The sequence below is a fragment of the Danio rerio genome, chromosome 24 (genome assembly GCF_052040795.2).
Source record: "Danio rerio strain M-AB ecotype USA chromosome 24, GRCz13ab, whole genome shotgun sequence".
Lineage (NCBI taxonomy): Eukaryota > Metazoa > Chordata > Actinopteri > Cypriniformes > Danionidae > Danio > Danio rerio.
The window spans coordinates 21,569,052-21,585,000 of record NC_141044.1 but is presented as its reverse complement, the minus strand read 5'-3'; the positions used below and the strand labels follow the sequence as shown (position 1 = coordinate 21,585,000).

At 34.4% G+C, this 15,949-nt stretch overlaps 1 protein-coding gene across 10 annotated transcripts in view; it reads left to right on the top strand.

Annotated features, from left to right (window-relative positions):
* Positions 1-14,274, top strand: part of tnfrsf11a (tumor necrosis factor receptor superfamily, member 11a, NFKB activator) — a 25,886-nt gene extending 11,612 nt beyond the window's left edge. For 2 of the 10 annotated variants that reach the window (XM_087309430.1, XM_087309433.1), the window contains exons 6-11: positions 124-200; positions 2,215-2,319; positions 2,412-2,461; positions 7,681-8,380; positions 8,636-8,716; positions 12,061-14,274. In XM_087309430.1, the coding sequence (XP_087165556.1) occupies positions 124-200; positions 2,215-2,319; positions 2,412-2,461; positions 7,681-8,380; positions 8,636-8,691 (988 nt within the window). In that variant the 3' untranslated portion in view covers positions 8,692-8,716; positions 12,061-14,274. Of the gene's footprint in view, positions 1-123; positions 201-2,214; positions 2,320-2,391; positions 5,081-5,120; positions 8,381-8,635; positions 8,717-12,060 lie in introns of those variants that run through there. The other 8 variants (XM_087309429.1, XM_087309432.1, XM_087309428.1 and 5 more) reach the window with 6 other exon arrangements.
* The last annotated feature ends 1,675 nt before the right edge of the window (positions 14,275-15,949 follow it).

Below are 15,949 nucleotides of genomic sequence, written 5' to 3'. Positions count from 1 at the left end.
AAAGAGCCCCTTTTCGTTTTGTTTTTCCCTGTATTTGTGGTTACTCGCCGAGGAGAAAATTGGGATTGATCAAACCAGAAGTGATTATATTGCCGTCTATTGATGTGTCTCATTCTCTTACAGTTGTAAAGCTATCGGCAAGACTGAGAAGCAGTTAGGAAGCACAACGACAGATGCAGTGTGTGGACTCCATTCTTCTGGTAGGTTATGCAAAATATGCTCATGTTCAGACTAGGGAATAATAAATATATAAAAACAGCTGAGGTGGCATGGTGGCACAGTGGGTAGCGCTGTCACCTCACACAAGGTCACTGGTTCGAGCCCCGGCTGGGTCAGTTGGCATTTCTGTGTGGAGTTTGCATGTTCTTCCTGTGTTTGTGTGGGTTTCCTCTGGGTGCTCCGGTTTTCCCCTCTAGTCCAAAGATATGCGCCATAGGTGAATTGAGTAAGCTAAATTGTCTGTAGTGTATGTATGTATGTCCTAGTCCTTCAGGGTTGGAGGTTGAGCGTTGGGCTAACGACCCACCTCACAAAATTAGATGTTACGAAACACCAACATGGTGCAGCTAAATATAAACGGCCCTGGATAAAGTAAGAAATTTCGCTGAATATTGTTGTTCTTAGATAGTGAACTTTTTTCTGTAGTTATTTTTTCACATTTTTACATTAAACACCCACTATAATGTCATTCAGTCTAACTATTTTTATTATTATTTTTTTTACATTAGATTTAGAACCAAAATAATTTAATGACACACAGAAACACCAACTGACCCAGCCAGGGCTCGAACCAGCGACCTTCTTGCTGTGAGGCGATTGTGCTACCCACTGCGCCACCGCGTCGCCATAAATACATTTATATATTATGGCTGCTCAATTATGAGAAAAATCATAATCATGATTATTTTAGTCATAATTGTAATCAAGATTATTAAAAACGTTATTAGTTGTCAAAATTATTAGCCAGTGAATTTAAAAAAAATCTTTTTTATAAATATTTCACAAATTATGATTCAGATTCAGACATTTTTCACAGTATTTTCTATAATATTTTTCTTCTGAAGAAAGGCTTATTTGTTTTATTTTGGCTAGAATAAAAGCAGGTTTAAATATTTTGAAACCTATTTTAAGGACAATATTATTAGCCCCTTCAGGCAATATATATATCTATATATTTGATTGTCTGCAGAAGAAACTACTGCTATACAATGACTTGCCTAATTACCCTAATTAAGGCTTTGAATCGCACTTTAATCTGAATGCTTGTATATTGAAAAATCTAGTAAAATATTATGTACTGTCATCATAGCAAAGGTAAAAGAAATCAGTTATTAGAAATGAGTTATTAAATCTATTATGATTAGAAATGTGTTGAAAAAAAACTTCTTTTCATTAAACAGAAATTGGGGGTAAAAGGGTCGCTAATAATTCAGGAGGACTAATAATTCTGACTTCAACTGTATAGTTATTTTTCTCCTTGTTAATAAGGAAGAGAAAGTAAATACAATGAAATAAAAATATGAAACAAACAGTGCTTTAAGCATCTTCACTGTGAGAAAAAAACTGTAATTATAGCTAAAGTCTTTCAGTCAAGAGCAGTGAGTGATTTTGTCCTTTTGTTATTTGATTAATAATAAAAACAGGCAGCTGAAGAAATATTGTGTGCTGTCACGGTAAGTGCAGTACGGTTCTAATTAATGGTTTAATTTTTAAATGTCTTGTTTCTCAACTATATATTTGAGTTAAACAAATTTAAACTTGATGATTTAAGTCAGCTTAACTTGTAAAGCTAAATCAGTTAATTAAAAATGTAAGTGTATATACAGGGGTTGGTAATCATTGTGGGGGATTTTTTATATTATGATTACATTTGTATTTAATGTTATGTTTGCATTATTTAGTAAGTCAACTTTTATCAAAAAATACTTCATACTTTCATCAGTGTAAAAAACTCTGTGAAGAGTAGAAAGTTCAAAAGAGCCATTTTCTGTTAAAATTAAGTAATCACAACGGCCACTCATGGGAAATAAATATTTCAAAAATTCTGTGATGTGTGGAATGACTAGTCTGCATGTGTTTCTCAAGAAGTTTCAAGAAAAAGCCACACATCCAAGAGCAATAAATGTGATTGAGCAACAGACAAAAAGAAGACTAGCCTCTCTATGATGACCTATGATAAATTACTGATGATTGTGATGAATGAATCCTCCTCAGGTATGACGCCCTGGGTTGTGGTGGCCATCCTCTCGGTCATCATCGTGGTTTCTCTGGTCGTCCTCTGCTTGTTTTGCTGCAAGGATAAGCTGAACTTCCTATCAGGTAAATTTTGTTCAGGGTCTTATTCACTTGCATGAGTTTGTGATAGATTCTGGTCTATGTTGTTGATTAAAGCTTATTCTCTGACACAACAGTAAATCTACGCACGTGCGTCCAAAACCTGAAAGGAACTAGAAATCAACAGGTAAGTAATCCATTTTTTTTAATAGTCACGAGAACCAATTTCACAATACTTTGGCCACTTTTTAAAGCTACGCAGACATTTAGCACAATAGCAGTCTATGTGAGTTACACTTCCAAGTGTTTTTCCATTGCGTAAGTGCAGAATGAATTCAGTGACTTTTTTTTTTTAAAACACAAAAAACAATGTTATCATTTAAACCTAGACAGATGTCAAATCTTTTATTTGCATTACTATCAATAAAAAATTGTACAATTAAGCAATTTAATACTGTGTATTCTGACCTTTTTACTTGTAATTGCAAGTTATAAAGTCATGATTGTGAGTTAACATCTCACTATTTTAACTTTTATTTTGTGATTGTAAATTTATCTAAATTCTCAAAAAAACGTCTGAATTATCAGGTATAAACCCACAATCAAAGTCACACTTTGAGAAATAAGGAAAGAATTGTGAGATGTAAACTCTGAATTCTGAGGTTAAACAAAAACTTAGTGGGGTAAACTATAAATACTTAGTGGGGTAAACTATAAATACTAGCTTTTGTCTTTTTTTTTTTTTTTACTGCAGTCGTGACTTTTTTTTTCTCTGACCGTTTGAGAAAAAAGGTATAATTTGTGAGATACAATCTCAGATTTGCAAAGACAAATGTTGGTAATCTGAATTGTGTTCAAAGTTTTAAAGGTCTCCTACTATGCCCCTTTTTATAAGATGTAAAATAAACCTTTGCTATCTCCAAAATGTGTCTGTAAAGTTACAGCTTAAAAAACTCATCATATCATTTATTATACCCTGTTGAAAATATCAATTATAGGGTCAGAGGGAATTAGTTTTGTGTCTGTGCCATAAATGCAAATGAGCTGGTTCAGCCATGTGGCTTAAAGGGCACCTATGGTGAAAAATCTACCTTTCAAGCTGTTTGGACAGACGTGTGTAAGTATAGTGTATAGACAGTCATATTGGGGTGATATATACACAATTTTCAATTTAACAACATAAAAACGGTGGACCAATTGGAGCGGTTGTTAGATCGACCACAACTTGACAAAGGAGTGCAGTTCCTCCGCCCACCAATATTGATTTACAGGCACGCGTCACCACATCCTCAGTTTTTTGTTTCACGTCCCCCATTTTCAGCGTGTGAGTCAAAACGATGTCACTAAAGGAACACACTTGCTCTATTTTTAGATGCAAGGCTCATTGGGCTCAACATTCACCACATGATCGCTGTAATCAGAATTATTGTTTGTAACATAGTTTTTGTAGGTAGGTTTGCAAACTAATGTACTTTTCATTGCCTCTACCTTAAACTTCAGCTATTTGCATTTCTCGCGAGCACAGAAGCTCCCTGTGATCTTAACTAGGTGCAGCTGAGAAGTGTGAGCGCGTTGCCTCATGTGAGTGTTGCTCCATTGGAAATAAAATAACGAACATGCCTGCAGGTCACACACCTAAAGCGCCGCTCGGTGACGCGCAGCGTCAGGCCACGCAGCACCATGCATTTTAGTATTCTAAACATAGGTTTCTATCAGGGTACACACAACGGCGCTTCAAGTCGGCGGCTGTCTGTGGTGCCCAGCCACAATTTGGGACACAAAAAAAAAACTCCCAGCTCCATCTGAATAGTGTCATTTTAAATAACATCCGAATGTGCATGTCTGGTGTGTCGTGTCGCGGCTCTAAGCAGGTCATCCGGTCCCTCAGTCAAAGTTAATTCAGTTTGCGTGGTTATTAGTCTCGGTCTACAAGCTCGGAACTAGCACACAGTTGGCTGTACAACTATACAAAGACACAAATGATAGTGTACTCTCTGCTTGGTCTGTGTTCCAGTCGTACATGTATGGCTGAATGCTGATCCTCTCACTCATATGCTGCTTCTCTCTGTCAGCCTGTCTGTTGCCAAACACATGGCTGGGGAGCTCTTGGCTCCACCCCCTTGTTACATTAGGCGGGAATTTGAAACTAATTTTCATGTGAAGCAACACACCCCTAAAACAGTGAGCTGTGTACACAACCTAAAAATAACACTTTTTAACACGTTATAATAAAAAATCTGAATTGTTTTTTGAACTGAACCTAAACTGGCACACTCACAAGAACCCTAATATTAATATTAAATCATAAAAAGGGGTAAACTATGTGCTCTTTAAGAAAAATACTCAGGCAGCATACTTCCATACAGGGGTGAATTGGCCATCTGACAATTCTGGCAAATGCCAGAAGGGCCGGACCATTTTTTAAACGTGGGACCTTAAAAAAAGAGAGGTGGTAAAAAGCTCAGAAAAAGCAAAAAATTGGCTTTAAAATATGAAGCTGCCAAATGCATAAAATTAACTAAAATATTTTTGTGTATGGGTGTTTCCCAGTGATGGGTTGCAGCCGGAAGGGCATCTGCTTCATTCCGTTGTGGCGACCCCAGATTAATAAAGGGACTAAGCTAAAAAGAAAATAAATGTTTTTATTCCAGTCACATATTTTAAATGTTAAAATATATATTACATGTGGTACTGCTTATATTATTTTACCATCTGTACACTAATATAAGTAGTGAATGTCCGTGTCTGTGGGTGAGGCTGTGGTAATGTGGGCTGGTGTGTCTACAGTGCCAGGGCTGATTTTTTTGTCCCAGCCCGCCCCTGCTTCCATAGTATGCTAAAAACAGTATGCGAGCCGAGCAGTATTTCCGAATTCATAGAATTCGAAAAACAATATGCGAGACAGTAAGCTACTACTTCCGGTGAGATTCTGCAGTGTGCATCGGATGGATGCTACTCTATCGCAGGATGCACCATGTGAGAATTTATGAGTAGGAGTGAAGTGACTCGACTGAAGCGGGTAAATCACGTTATGATGACAAAATGGCAGATGGAGTACATCCAATTCCATTCATACTACTCCCATTCGTACTGTATAGAACATACTTTTCTATCTACTTAGTTGTACGCGATTTCGGATACAGCCCTAGTGTCAGTTGTCAGATATAAACATCACAATATTGGACACTGATAAAGCAAAAACCCTCAGTCACATATACTAAAGTTAAAACTGAACCAAGAAGTTTCTGATTGGCTATTAGATGTAGTTGCTGTAGAGTTTATTCAGCCTTTCTATAACAATAAATGAGCCACACACAAATGATGTTACAAAGTTCTCAGTGCACACCCACACGTTTAACATGCTGTGCAGTTCTTACACATCTACTCATGGCAAATGTGAACAGAAGCCCACCATACAGGTAATATATATGCTGCTGTATGGAAATCCGTTATAACTACTGTACAAAATAAATATGATTTATCGTCCACAAACTACAACTCCTTTTGTGTGATTAAAGCAATTATTTATAGTTGTCTATTGGCTGTATGCAGTAGTGGTGATTTGAGCAGTTATTATGTAGTGAATTAATTTTACCAATCTAAGAAATACAAAGTGTACCACTTACACTTAAACTTAAATCTCAATTAGTACATGTAACAAGAATGTAGGTAGCTGATATTCACTCATGAACTCTTGTGACTCGTGTTGTACTTAAAGTTAGTTCATGATTAGTGTACGACTTAACTCATAATTAGGGCCAGACGGAATCTGCTGACATTTTTTGCTATGAATTTTGGTAAAAATCTGTGCATTTCTGCGGAATTTATTTGAGAGTATCATAACTAAAAACTTAAGATATGAAATAAAAAATAATATTCTTGTAACTTTTATTTAATACTTAAAATGCAAATTTAATTAGATTCACTTTATTTGGTAAACCAAGCAAGTCTGTCATATAATATCTCTACTAAAAGACAGAAAATGTTACTATACAAACTGCATTGTACATAAATCAGGAGATTATTTTCATATTAGTCAATAATATTAATTTAATTAAATAAAAAAACTGAATAAATAGAGATTTACACACATTTACTCAAGTAAACAGAATAAAAGATGAGCTAAAAATCTGCGGAAATCTGTGTGTGGGCCTATAATTTATTCATAATATAGTAATGTTTAGTTTACATATTAATATGACATTATTCATGTACGTTATTGTTACATGTTACCGAAAATTATGTGGACATGAAAATACGTAGAAATATGGTAATACGTGTCTGTCAGTTAATATCGGAGAGTGGGGATAACGGGACAGCTACGTGCATTTAGCCTCAAAATTGCTGGGTTTTGGATCCCAGTTAAATAAAAAAATCAATTAATAAAAAAAGGACTAGTGTTTATACTTCTCTAATATGACAGTGTACACAGCATCACTACAGACATTTCTGTTCAAACAGCTTCCAAAAGCTGATCTTGCGTGCAGTAGTGTAAAGTAAAATAATTATAAACATTCAAATTACTGTGATTGAGTAGTTTTTCTTTGGAATTGTAGTTAACTAGGTAGTTTTGAAAATGTGTTTTTTTTTTACTTTCTCTTAAGTTCATTTTTAGTGCTGTGTTGGTAATTTTACTCCACTACTTTCCTTCAACCTGCAGTCACTACTTTATTATTATTATTTTTTATCTATGGGGATTATAAAACATCCAACCTAAAATCAACCAAATATCAAAATTTAATGATGTTATAGCTTGACGTTGTGTGGACATTATCACCATTACGTCTGTCAGACGTTGGATTTTTGTTGCCATACCTGACAAATAAATATCAAAATTTGGCGTCAATATGACGCTGGTTTAAGATGTTGGCTCGACTTTCTAACACAAGTTAAAATCAACTAAATATCATCGTCATTTCACATAGTTATTTGACGTCAAAATAACGTTGTCCTTACACACTGGCTAAACAATGAATTTTGGTCATCTGGCATCACAACCTAAATCTAACCTAATATTAAAGTCTTATGACGTTGTGTGCCTGCTGAGCAATGACTAAATGCACTACAGAATGTTACGTTTACACACATCCACAAATTACTTGTAAATGCATCAGCTTTTTACAGCGTAATACTCACTATTCACTACTCTTGAGTACTTTTAAAGGGGCTACTTCTTACTCATACTTTGAGTAATATGTACAACAGATACTTTTACTCTACTTGCACTACTTTTACTTAAGTATGATTTTCACTACTCTTTTCACCACTGCTTGCGTGATAGGCCACCTTTAAAAAGTGACCAAAGTATTAAAAGGTCCTAACGACTGCTAAAAAAAACACCTTCAAACTGGCATATTTCTAAAACCCATCAACCAATAAAAACTCACCCATCTGTCTTTCTCCAAGGAAACTCTGACGAACTCATACCACTGCAGCCACTCTCCCCAAACCCTCCCTTTAATTTGCCAAGAACTGACCCCTCCGGAATTCCTCATCAACTGTCCCAGCACCCACATAACCATCTCTGATGAACTGCTGCCTTACACCAACCAAGACCAGGATCAGGACTGTGCTGAAACCTCATCAGGTGGCTCCAGCGAGGACTCCGGATGTGGACCATCATCACCCCTGTCAGGAAGCTCCTGCAGCTGTGCTCCGAAGGAGCCTGTAGAGGTGGGAGAAAACGAAGACTGCAGTCAGCTGGTGGCCACAGGTTTAGCCACATGCTGCTCCTGCAGGACTGGAGACGAAACTGCAGAACACGAGCAGGTTATCATCCTAAAAGAGCCTCTGCTGTGCGACGGCTTGCCTGCATGCGATTACGTTCATCTCCATCGCTCTCAGGAGCTTTATCTGGACTTCAGCAGTCCCGCTGGAAAGGACGCCATGTCGGAGATGAGAGATGATCGAGGTCTAGTTGAAGGGTCGTACAGACAGAATGAACCACGCTGCTGCAGTATAGACTCCACCACCATTCCGTCACTGTTGTCGGTCAGCGATAACGATCAGGGCCTTTCGTTGATCCACAGCGATGAGCACAAACTGTCCGAGCTGGACACAGATGAGGACTACCAGAATCAGTGCTCTGATTCTGCTCTCACATCTGGTAAGAACATGCTAAATAAAAAGCTGGGTGTTTGCTTTAAAGGGAAAGTTCTCATGAATTGTAATGTTTAATCATCATTTACTCACCCTCAAGTAGATCCAAACCTTTATGGGTTTCCTTTTTCTGTTAAAGGTATTTTGAAAAATGTTGGAAACTGGTAGCCATTTACATTCATAGAAGAAAAACAAGTACTGTGGAGATCAATGACTACTGTTGTCCAACATTCTTCAAAATATCTTCTTTTGTGTTCAACAGAAGAAAGAAAGTCAAGGTTTGGAACAAGTGGAGGGAGAGCAAATGACAGAATTTAAATTCTTGATCAACAGTCCCTTTAAGGTAAGACACTGTAGGTGAATGGGATAAAAAATAATTGATTTAATTAAGAATTGCGTATTTTTAAGTTTAAGTTTTTTTTAAGGGTTATAAATAAACATTTAGTTCAGAGTGTAATTTTAAGGCTGGGTTGTGTTTATAAGATGCAAAGCAATGCTTGCAAAAAATGTAAAAAAAAATATATATATACAGCTACTTAGCTAATATGAAAACGACAATAATATTTCCTAGTTCGTCCAAAAGCCTGCCCTCAAGAGGCTCTGATTGGTCAGCTAACATAATGTGTTGTGATTCGTGGATTGGCTCTACGTCACCAGGAAAATCGTCACACACAGTTTGATTGACAGTATTTACACAGCCGAGGCAGAGTAGCTGTTATCAGAGTAGCCATATCAGTTTGAGTCTGATGCTGACAGAAAATGAAAAGGACACAGCTGAACTTCATGCCTGCTCTCTACAATTTAATATGACAATTCTTTAATATATATTGGAGTTATAAGCATGTGTAAGGACGTGTGTGTTTGTTTACATACAAATTCTCTGTGTAGTATGCATATATAAATACACATATAAAATGTATAGAAAATGTTATAAATGTACAATTTAAAGTGTATGTTTATACAAACACAGTTGAAGTCAGAATTATTAGCCCCCCCCTTTGAATTTTTTATTTTTTTTAAAATATTTTCTAAATGATTTTTAACAGAGCAAAGGAATTTTCACAGTATGTCTGATAATATATATTTTTTCTTCTGGAGAAAGTCTTCTTTGTTTTATTTCGACTGGAATAAAAGCAGTCTTTAATTTTTTTTAAATCTTGTTTAACGGAAAGAAGATTTTTTCAACACATTTCTAAACATTATAGTTTTAATAACTCATTTCTAATAACTGATTTCTTTTATGTTAGACATGGTGACAGTAAACAATATTTTACTAGATATTTTGCAAGACACTTCTACAGCTTAAAGTGACATTTAAAGGTTAATTAAATTAAACTAGGTTAATTAGGTTAATTAGGCAGGTTAGGGTAATTAGGCAAATTATTGTATAACAGTGGTTTGTTCTGTTGACAATCTAAAATTTATTACTTAAAGGGGCTAATAATTTTGACCTTAAAATGGTTTTTAAAAACTTAAAAACTGCTTTTATTCCAGCAAAAATAAAACAAATAAGACTTTCTCCAAAAGACAAAATATTATTAGAAATACTGTAAAAATTTCCTTGCTCTGTCAAACATCATTTAGGAAATATATAAATAAATAAATAAATAAATAAATAAATAAATATATATATATATATATATATATATATATATATATATATATATATATATATATATATATATATATATACACATACATTTTGTTTTGATCTGTTTTTAAAATATATATTTTTTATTTTAAATTTTAATAATATGATATAAATACTGTTTTTACTGAATCACGAGCAATAAAAAATACACTTTTACATTTTTATAATCATAACAAAATCAGAAGAATTAGCAAAGTAAATTTCACCGATGTAATAACGTTTCTTTGACCGTGTCTACATCACTTACATTTCATTCTGTTGTTATTAATAACATAAAATAAATGCATGTTGTTCATAAATAATTTCTTATGTAAACACACAGTCAGCCCAGCACTGTAAAACAAAGCGTCTGGTCTTGTATTAATAATTAGATCAGGCACATTCGGGTCATGGGCATTCCAGTAAAATGGTGTTTGTGAAAAAGATGGCAGACGGCCACCATTCTGAACTAGCAGCAAATGACTAAAAGATGTGTGAATCGTGACTCACTGATAGTCTGTGTGTATATTCAGCGAAAAATAGGAAACACTTCGATTGTGCATGTTGAAGGTTTTAGTGGAAGGAAGTTTTGTTGCTCAAAAGGGGTCCAAACTGCTTTTTTTGCTTAGTCAGTGCTGACGTGGCATTAATAGCCTGTCGTTTGTATTTATGTAGACCACTAAATATCTGACATAGTAAGAGTATAAAGCAGTTTCCTTGTATGACAAAATGCAAAATGATTTATAAAAAATGCTCAGCTCAAAAAATTTTCTTGTTTAATATTCTGGAGTGTTAATCGGGTTGTTTAAAAAGAAATCAAGTGTTTCTATTGTTAATTAAAACCATAAACTTGACCTTTTCAGTACATAGAAAATAAACATTACCTGAGATAAAATATATAAAACGTTTCTTAATAGTATCATTTTGTTTTAGTCCTAAAATAGCTATATATATTATAATATAAAATTTAAATAATAATAATAATATATATATATATATATATATATATATATATATATATATAATATTTTATATATATATATATATATATATATATATATATAATATTTTATATATATATATATAACATTTTATAATACATTTTTGAAATTAAAACCAGAGCCAGCATTTCTAATTCTGTTAGTATTACATTTAATATAGATATTTCTTATGTTTCATATCTATTATTCACAGACACCAATAAGTTTCTCTGGATTTACAATTTCTGTATTAGGATAAAATGTTCATATATGTCAAAACATGTTTGAAGTATTTTTTCTTGCATAAAATATTCAAATGTTTCCCAGTGGTGGGTTGCAACTGGAAGGGCATCCGCTGCGTAAAACATATGCTGAATAAGTTGGTGTTTCATTCCGCTATGGCGACCCCAGATTAATAAACTAAGCCGAAAATAAAATTAATAAATGAATAAAAATACTCAAATGGTTTCATGTTTTAACACATTTTTATAAATTTTTTGATTTTGTAATTCTAACCAAATGTCATTTTCTAATTAAGAACCATCTAAATTATGTTATTTTTATTTGAAATTTGGACAAAGTATTATCAAAACAAATATTAATATTTACTCAAACCCACACCTAATAAATTCAGTATTATATTTAATAATTCAAAATAAACCCCAAAGTTTATTATTAAGTCAAGAGTTTGAATTAGCTTTTTTATTATTAGATTTTATTTTGCCACTGGGTTAAGTTTTAATAATAATGTTCATTTTCTTAAAAAGAAAAACTAGTTCTAGTTTTAATTACATTGTACTTTAGTTTATATTTGTAAAACTACTACATTTTATTCAAGAAAATCTTCAAAACTAGCTCTAAAAGTGGGGAAGGGTTAAATAAACATCTATTACGGTTTTATCTTGAGCTTATAATAACCTTTCCAAACACTAAAACAGCACATCAGTCATCCTAAAAATAGCACTGATGTTAATTTGTCTCCAGGAAAGGAATTCATTTTTAGCTCACGGAAATGTTGTGTACTATTTCTGCCTCTCTCATTTCAACACTGCTAACAGTGTTGTCTATTTGTGTCAGGTCAGGTGACAGGAAACAACAACACTACCTTTATCTCCAGCGGGCAGGTGATGAACTTCAGCGGCGAGGTGATCGTGGTTTATGTTAGCCAGACATCGCTAGGCAGCAGCGGAGGAACAGACGAACCCTTCAGCTGTCCCGTCCAGGAGGAATCCAACGAGGACAGCCTTCAAAACCAACCCAAATCCAACAGTAGCACAGCACCGCCGGCCAAAACCCGAAACGCACGCCTGGAGAAACAACTGCCTGTGCAGGAGATGACCAGTGACTTGTCCTAACAGAAATAAACAACATTAAAGATTTCCTACTAAAGTGGAATTAATGATGTTTATTGATTGGTGATTGGCGTCTGATAGCCCTTATAGCAACTTAGAGTGCTATTTCATGAAAAAATGCTATGCATTTGTTGACCTATGTATTTATATGCTATAAATTAGGTACTTCTCGACTGGTGTGGATGCTAATGAGCTGATGACAAGAAAAGTCAAGGACATTAAACCTCTGAATGTCTCATTTTCAGACAATCTCTGTGTTGAGGAGCCAAATGAAGAGTGGCTCGGTGCGACGAGAAGCCAAACTCAGGCCAAAAATGATGAAGACACAGCCAGCAAAAGCACAAACGCAGCCATCACAACAAAAGCATGGTGCTTATTGTTGTCTTTTTCTTTTCGTTTGCTCTGAAACTAATCGGTCGCACTATACCTCATGGAGAGAAGCGTTTTAGGATGATGGTTGTATCTAAGACTGAAGGCCTGTTCACAACAAGAATGATAACTAGATTAATAACTACATTTGGGAACGCAATGAACCATACTATTCTGTTAATTAAAAGAGAAAGCTTCAGCTGCTGTTTCAATGCTCAAGGTTTTTAATGTGAATGCCTGTTTCTGCCTATATTTGTGAGATAATATTGAGTCGCAATAGGAAGTATCGCAATAAGCAAACTCTCACTATTGTGACTGTTCCCATGTATAAACACTATTGTGCGAAATCTGTTTGCTACTTTGAAAACGTAATCTTTCTGTCTCAATTTTTACACCAAGTTTACAGCTAAGAATTGCTATGCAAACAAACATGGAATTAAAAAGTCATGATTAGAGTTATTATTTTTTATCCTTTGGGATTCCATGCATTTAGGGTGGATTCTGACTGGTTGTGGAAGTTTTTATAGGTCTGAAATATTCCAAAACATGGTTATCATGTGGTGTCAATTTTGCTTTCTTTTAAGAGTTTATGAAACTCTTTGGTGTGGATGGGACTATTATCCTTAGATGAAGAGACAGTTTGCCCAAATATTTGAATTTACTCACCCCTTAAGTGGTTCCAAACCTTCAAGACTTCCAAACCTTCAAAAGGATATTTGAAACGATCTTGAAAACCCAAAACCACTGACATATTGTTGAAAAATATAAATATATTATGAAAGTCAATGGCTAATGTTTTGATCATTCTACAAAATTATTTGGTACAACTAAAGGGAGAGTAAATGTTGACAGAAAAAAGCAATAAGCCCCAACAGCTTGTGGTTTACAGTGAATTTATAACAGCTTGAAGAGCTCACTGTAAACCATAGCTTCACTGCAGCAAAAAAGACTCTTCTGCTTGTCACTGATGGAGTAAAGGTGGCCAAGAACTGTATATTTGTATTTTACAGCAGCTCAACCAATCAAAATTGTTTTGTAGACCATTGTGGTGGATTTAATGGTCCTTGACGTATTTCCTGTTTTATATTTTAAATTCCCATAGCTTCTGAGGGTCCAAAAAGTTCCACATATTGACAAATAATGTTACGATAGCTGTTACAACATCAAGTTCTGATTGAATCACCTCTTGTTACAGATATGAAGTTGATAACAAGCAGGAAATGTTCATGGGCCAATGACACCACATGGAAATGGTCTATAATTTTTGTTTTTGGGTAAACTATCTCTTTAAGCAAGTAAAATGAAAATAAGAAACAGGGAAGTTGATTTGTGGTGTTTATTTTTTGAATAAAATCTAATTTTGAAATGTACATTTTTATTTCTGTTATTTATGATGTCATTTTGTGCAGCTTATCCGACATGTCAGTCTGACTGAACCAGAACATATGTATATGGACATTTTCCACAAGCACTAAATGTATATAAGGCCTAGTGATTTAGAAAAATCGTTATATACGACTAGTGATTTCCCCACCCTTTACTGTAAATAAAGCTTGTTTGTATGAAACGATTTCTTTCCCTTAAATGAGTGTGATGGAATGAGAAAGCTATTTGGTTTAGCGATAAGCAGTGTTTATTGCTTGTGCATCACTGACCACGTGTGCGGTAAAGCCTCAGTATTCGAGTAAAACCAATGTTGACATAAGTCTTTATAAATAGCCGTAAATCGCTCCCAGCTGTCGCGATTCGATGCAAACTTTGTAGTCTACTCCACGTGAGGTGAGAAAGAAACTCCACCAAAGGCTGCTTGATGTTTAGCTGACGGAGTCTGGGATGCAGCAGAAACAAACACAGAGATGTTTTGTTGAATTCTGTCTGCCAAAACAGGAAGTTATGACTAGTTTTAATGTGGTTCTGCTCAAAGAGCCTTCAGGCACATTTGATGACTCGTGACTGACAACGAACGTGAAATTGTTCTGCCATCTTGTGGACGGTAGGGATCGTTTCTTTTTATGAAGAATTCATGAAAATGATGTAGCCTAGTTCAGTGGCCTCTACCAAACAATTACTGTAAAGTCAGTGTGTGTGTGTGTGTGTGTGTGTGTGTGTGTGTGTGTGTGTGTGTGTGTGTGTGTGTGTGTGTGTGTGTGTGTGTGTGTGTGTGTGTGTGTGTGCGTGCGTGCGTGCGTGTGTGTGTGTGTGTTTGGGGCACCGGGGTTATAAATAAGTAGTAATCCAAATGACAAAATGTTTTTAAAATGTGTATAGGTCTACCTGTACTGAAGTCAAAGCTATTTATTGACATATAATTTTCAAAGTATTTCTTTACTTCCTAAAATTTGAGAAAGGTTCTTTAGATAGCCTAGTATCAGCTTATATTTATATGGTAGGTATTATTTTTTTTCCCAGTGATGGGTTGCAGCTGGAAGGGCATCCGCTGTGCAAAAACATATGTTGAATAAGTTGGTGGTTCATTCCGCTGTGGCGACCCCAGATTAATAATGGGACTAAGCCGAAAAGAAAATGAATGAATATTATTTATATTTGTAACATTTTAAAAATAAATTTATATGATTTATTTTAGTTATTTCATTTTAATAATAATAATATTAAAAATAACCACTGAAGCAGGTATTTATTTTCTGTAAATTCTAAACAAAAAATAAGTTGTGAAATGTTAATAACTGAATAGTCTATTCTTTTTATTTACATGTTTGCATCACAGTTTTCTTTTATAATTACAATTGTTTGCTCTATTTCTCAAAACTACACAAATCTTGCAAGCAAACACTGGCAAAACTATTAAACCTTTTCTAAAAATAGATATTTTTGCATATTAACTTGACACGAAAACTTAAAAAGCATAAAATAAATAAGATACATGGCAGTCTACACACAAATGTGAAAAAATGATAATAAATATGTCTGTTTCACTCCTTTAGATTTCAGTGGAGCGTACAGAACTACAATGTTTATACAGTATGTTTCCCTATATATGTTCGCTACGAACAGAAATAAAGGGTGGGGTAAATATCTTATTCTCAAAACAGAATTTTTACTGTTTTTAATTTGAGGTCAAAAATATGAGATAAAACATATACAACAGAATAATGTAAATTGATTAGATAGTTAATGATTAATAGTAAAATAAATATATATATAAATTCCAACTCCATGTGAAAATAACTTTTCTATTTTTAATTTAAACTTTTATAACTTTTTTTAAATAACCTTTCCTTTTAATT